This window comes from Helianthus annuus, chromosome 8, assembly GCF_002127325.2.
Source record: "Helianthus annuus cultivar XRQ/B chromosome 8, HanXRQr2.0-SUNRISE, whole genome shotgun sequence".
In the NCBI taxonomy this organism is placed as follows: domain Eukaryota; kingdom Viridiplantae; phylum Streptophyta; class Magnoliopsida; order Asterales; family Asteraceae; genus Helianthus; species Helianthus annuus.
The window spans coordinates 50,274,457-50,279,843 of NC_035440.2; the positions used below are offsets into that span (position 1 = coordinate 50,274,457).

The 5,387-nt window shown below is 34.2% G+C and overlaps 1 protein-coding gene across 1 annotated transcript; it reads right to left on the bottom strand.

The window, feature by feature from the left end:
* Positions 1-1,183: 1,183 nt before the first annotated feature.
* Positions 1,184-4,836, bottom strand: LOC110872814 (shikimate O-hydroxycinnamoyltransferase). Its single transcript, XM_022121688.2, has 3 exons — positions 4,144-4,836; positions 2,971-3,534; positions 1,184-1,745 (listed from the first exon to the last, which is right to left on the bottom strand). Exons 1-3 carry the CDS (start codon positions 4,558-4,560, stop codon positions 1,332-1,334), a joined length of 1,395 nt encoding a protein of 464 aa, XP_021977380.1. The 5' UTR covers positions 4,561-4,836; the 3' UTR covers positions 1,184-1,331.
* Positions 4,837-5,387: the final 551 nt, after the last annotated feature.

The window sequence follows — 5,387 nt, forward strand, 5'->3', positions numbered from 1 at the left end:
GTGTCTTGATTATTTATTTATTAATATTGATATTAATACTAATAATAGAATAACAAAATATAAAAAAGTAACAAAAGTATTATAAAATAAAATAACATAAAAAACATAATTATTACTTTTAAATTTAGAATAAAATAATGTATTAAATTACTTAATCATTACCAAGTTTGACTAATTTGATATATCAATCCATATGTTAGGTGTATTTATCACACAATTTTACCAAAATAGTGTTTTTTTTTTAACAATCTGTTTGTCTCTCTCCAAATCTCATTGGACAACCTCCATATTCAATAGAAGAAACATATTTTGGAAACACAATATAAAATATATAACATTAATATATTAATAATTTGAAAAATAGATTTTTCAAGTTTAGAAAATAGGTTTTATTTGTTTTATTTTATATAAAAATGAATTTATCAGTATCTTGTAAATTTCATTTTTCTTTCTCAATCTTATGTATCTCGTATTCTCATTTATATTTTATAAATTTTCTTTTCCAGTTCTAATATCTTTGTTTTGTTTTAATTTTCTTTCAACTCTTAGGATGACTAAACTTCCATTTTTAATAGGTTGTAATTATGTTATTACAACTTGGATTTAGGTATAAACGAGTCAAGTTGCTCATGACCCGTAATCTGAGATCAACTCGCTAAAAGGTCGTATTAATTTGAGCTTCAATGAGCTTGAGCCCAAATTCGAGTCTAAAATTAAAATAAGGTTGTTTAATATACGAGCTTGAGTTCAAGTTGTTACGCGAATCTAAACGCACATGTTATATACATAGCTTAATTTAGTTTGTTTTATACATTTTCTTCAATAATAATAATTTAAAAATATAATGATGGTAAGAAATATATTATTTTGTATACATAAATTATAATTATAATTAAAGTATATAGATTTATTAAAATTGTATATAGAAAATAATTAATAAATAATGTAGAGTCAAGCTTAAGATTAAGCAGGGCCTAATCCTCCAAACTAGGACTATTCTTCCCGCTTTCCACGCTTTCTATTAGTCGCGAACTAATTTCGAACTTTAGAATTTGAGCTTCAAATGAGTATATGTTCGTCAATATTCGTTTGTTTACATGGACACATTCACTCATTTATATTCGTTTGTAAGAAAATATTTTTAATTTAATACAGGTTAAGAACTTAGGAAAAACAGTGAATATATGGAAGATTTCAAGTAAATAATATTCTTCTAATAACGAGAAAGAGAATAATTAAATCGAAAAAACATACGCACAACCTATCAACATTAAGATTTGAACAATAACTATTGTCATAATAGCCTTGATGCATACGAAAGTAAATCAATCTTAAAGTTTTAGGTAATCAGCAGTCAGGGGTTTAAACAGGTGACTCGCATGTGTCTCCATGTAGTTCAAATGCTTCCTAGGCAAATGCATGTAGACAATCCAATCGTCTGTTTTGACTGGACTTGACATAGTCATCACATAACAGTCCCTTCGTGCCACTGGAACATAGCATGATCCGAACACTAGTTTTCCCCACCCAAAATCCATCTTGTCCATGATCGAAAACCGTTGACCGGATGATACCATGATCGAGACCGCCTTCTCGGTTCCAGCAAATGGCCGAGACATCAAAGGTGTTGGCCTTTGATCCTCAACCCAATCTATCAATTCCAAGAAGTGATCCTTGTTAGCTGCACTTTTCAAGAACTTGTGAACTTCGTTTGCCACTGAACTCAATGGCATGTCCTTCAAATCCTGTTGTAGTATATTTCAAATTGATTTTTCTTATAAGGAGCTGAATAGTTAGCAGACTCAAAAATAGAAATAAATAAATAAAAAAAACCTAAACATAAAACAAGTAGATGTATATCAAAGAGCGCAATGGTCCCGAAGAGCCGAATCATGTGACAAAAGGTGATAGACAGTTTAACTTAGCTATCAGACCCCAATTATTACATCAATCATGCCTTTGATTTCCTCACTAAAGTTCTTTCTCTAATTTTAGGCTGCACGGTGTGGGCACCGTCCCAGCTTCGTCCCCCACCGGCGCCGCTCCTCCACCCATTTCGCCCCCCTCCAGGCTCCAGCGGCGTCCTGATCGGCTTCCTGCGGACGATGGAGCCGGTCCTCCCCTCTCTCACACACCTATACATACAACTTATGTATATATACATATTAGGTTCATCCCCCATTTACTTAGTTTCATCCCCTTCGCCCTCTCCTCACACCCATCCTACGTGTCGTTTACGTGACGGATCATCCTTCAAGGGAAGACCATCACCATACCGTGTAGCCTTAGTGATTTTCTAATCTTTCATTTGTAGGGTAAAACACGTAACTCCCTGATTTTTCATAATATATGCGTGTAATATTTAATTTCAGTAATTATTTGATAATGTGCAAAATCTAAATTTTGGATTACGTGTCAAATTTACAATTCCCTATGAAAAATCCCAGAGCTGTTCCTGAGAACTCTTTAAAATTTTAGGTCTCGGTCGACAAAAAGAATTGTAAACAAAATTGTGGTTAAAGTGAAATAAATTAAAAAAAATTAAAACTTAGCGAAGAAGGCAAGATTTGAACTTTAGACTTCTACAATATTTTAAGATGATTTTTTCAAATCAAATACCAACACTTTTTTACATAATTAATAAATGCATATACAAAATATATAATTTAACTTATATATAAAATCTCATAAAAACTTTTCGGACCATTTGAAAATTTGGTCCTCAAACAACGACACGAGTTGGCCGGCCAAGAGCCCCTAAAGATCCTGATGTAATGTCTTATCACTAAATAGCATATCCTTTTCTTTGTGATTTTTTTTACCTTTTATGCGTCCACTCTAAACTCACTTTGACGTTTTTTTATATTTTTAGGTTTGGTTCTTGTTTTGTATAACTTTTAGCAACCTCTAACGTTAGTAATTAAATTTTATTTATGCCACTAGCTAGGTGCATGAAATAGAAGTGTATACCTTTGAATAATTCCTTCCAAACGGGATAGACAAGACATTACCAAAGTGTGCAGCCATTATGTCCTCTTTCTCGACTCCTTCTCCCTCAGCTAACCTCCTCCTTCCATCAACCGCAACCGCGATGTTGCAAACATGATCAAGATGGCCGGAATCCTCCATGAACTTAGCCGTCATCTTCCACAAAAAGGAGGTAAACGACTCTAACTTCGACCTTTGGCATCCGTTTTCGCTTGCTAACAACTGGAGTTTCTTAAGTTGGTCACCCTCTATATAGTAGATTCGACTTATAAGCAAGTCTTGATCGAAATTTGGTTCCATATTTGGATCAATTTGAATCAAAGGGAGATTAGAAAGTGAAATAAACATGTTGGCTGTTAATGGCGTGTAGACGGTTGGGCGCCTAGCGTTGAGAACTGAACGACGAAAAGAGGGTAAGAAAGATGGCGGTTGGGATCGAGTCATGTCCGCCCAGGATGACACAAACATGTTGGCTGAGTAGCCATCTGCTACACGATGATCAAACATGGTCGCTATCACCACGCCACCACATTTCAACATTGTGACCTGCAGGCAACATTATTGTCACGTTTAATTAGTTAACAACAAAAGGAATTACAGCAAATAAAACTATGTAAATCGTACACCTTATATGATTATTGTACACAACCATATCATCGGGTTCATGTTTATATTAAATCGTAGACCAAAGGTAAAATAAATGAAAACTGTATTCTTGGATTCTAAAAAGTATTAAAATAATACATGTTATTAGAGAAAAAGTATATGAAATGTGAAATGAAACTGAAAAAGAAAATATGAAAACTAAAAAAGAGTAGCACATGTGAACCTTTGCCGACAACCTTATTATTACACCATGTGTAGTGGGGCGTTTTTTTTTTTTTTTTTAATTCATAAAAAAACGCCCAAAAACGCCCAACACCCATTACATAGGGCCTTTTTTTTAAATTTCAAAAAAGGCCCCCTTGAAAAAACGAAAAACAACGTGAAGAATAAATTCTACTTTGTATAAAACTTTCAAGATAATGCTCAATGGAATTACACTTTTTCAAAATTACCGATTAGTTAAAAAAAGTGATGTTCACACACACATATATTTTGGTAATATCGTATATATCAATTTAACAACTGAATTTAGATAGTTAACTAAACAACCTGAATGGCAAGCACACCATGGCGCCTCTTGGGCATTAGCTTTCCTTCAATGCTTACATCCGGATTGTGAAAGTTGAGCTCCTGGAGCTTGACATCAGCAGCAGCTACAATAAAGTCAACACCTTTGTTGTTGCAGTGAATCTCAGGCTCACCGGCAGCGTTGCGGACAAGCTCTCCGGCGAGTGGGTAGAACAAGGTGAGTGCTTGAGATAAAGAAGCCTTGAGGGCATCAACCATTGTGGTGACATCCACTGACTCATGGGATCTCTTGTAACAAAAGAAAGAACCAACATCAAAGGGTGGCACCAGCAAGTCTAGGTTTGTAAATGGTAGCCAGTGATCATGCCATGGCTGGTTAGGTGCAACTGTTTCGGTCCTTATCACCTTCACTGAGACATCTTCAGCTTTCACACCCATTTTGGTGTTAGGGATACAAATAGATATATGTGGTTGTATATGTTTATTGAGAGAGAGAGAGAGAGAGAGAGTGAGAGAGAGAATAAGGAAGATGCACGTACTAATGAGCAGTTTGGCAAAAAAAAAGCCATGATATAGGTTTGTATATATAGTGTGCACACATATATTTAGACATGCATATTATTATTAATTAATTTATGAAATCATCATTAGAATATTAAAATAGACATGTCTATCACAAATTAACAAAACAGAAATTTATCGTCAACTTGTGTCAAACTAGATATGTCCAAATCAGGAGACAACAAATATGAAGGCGGCAAAGATGCGTAAAATTTAACCGGCACAAAAACCATAAAAATTATAGTAGGGGTTCGCAAAAAATCAAAATAATACAAATGTAGGAGTTGGGCTAAATCCTATTTGCAGGCCAAATTTAGCCCACAATTTATACATGATGTGTTTTAATCAGAACAACTATAAGGGTGAACGACTATAATGTGTACCCTTTTATGCTTCACGTTGAGTTAATTTGTTTGTTAAGCCCTAGCCACCTTGGATCCTATTTATAATCACTTAATTGACTCTTTGTTGGTGAAGGTGAATGTCTATTCTCTTATGAGAATATGTGTAGAGGTTTGGGTGAATAATGCTTCCATTTTTTGAGCGTTTTCTGTCATGTGGCAGTACAGTCAGCAAGGGGCATTATTGGGCGTTTTTAAAAAAGAGGCGTAGTGGAATAATGCCCAATAACGCCCCATCCAATCATTACACAATTATTAAATTTTTTTAAATTAAAAACTAAAATACTTCATTAAATAAAAAAG

What these genes read in the sequence shown, in the direction of transcription:
- LOC110872814 (XM_022121688.2), bottom strand. Translation starts at nt 4,560, where the DNA reads ATGGGTGTGAAAGCTGAAGATGTCTCAGTGAAGGTGATAAGGACCGAA. An exon ending in ATGGTGTGCTTGCCATTCAG is followed by an intron (nt 3,535 to 4,143) that starts GTTGTTTAGTTA and finishes TGTTGCCTGCAG; the next exon opens with GTCACAATGTTGAAATGTGG. An exon ending in TTGGAAGGAATTATTCAAAG is followed by an intron (nt 1,746 to 2,970) that starts GTATACACTTCT and finishes ATACTACAACAG; the next exon opens with GATTTGAAGGACATGCCATT.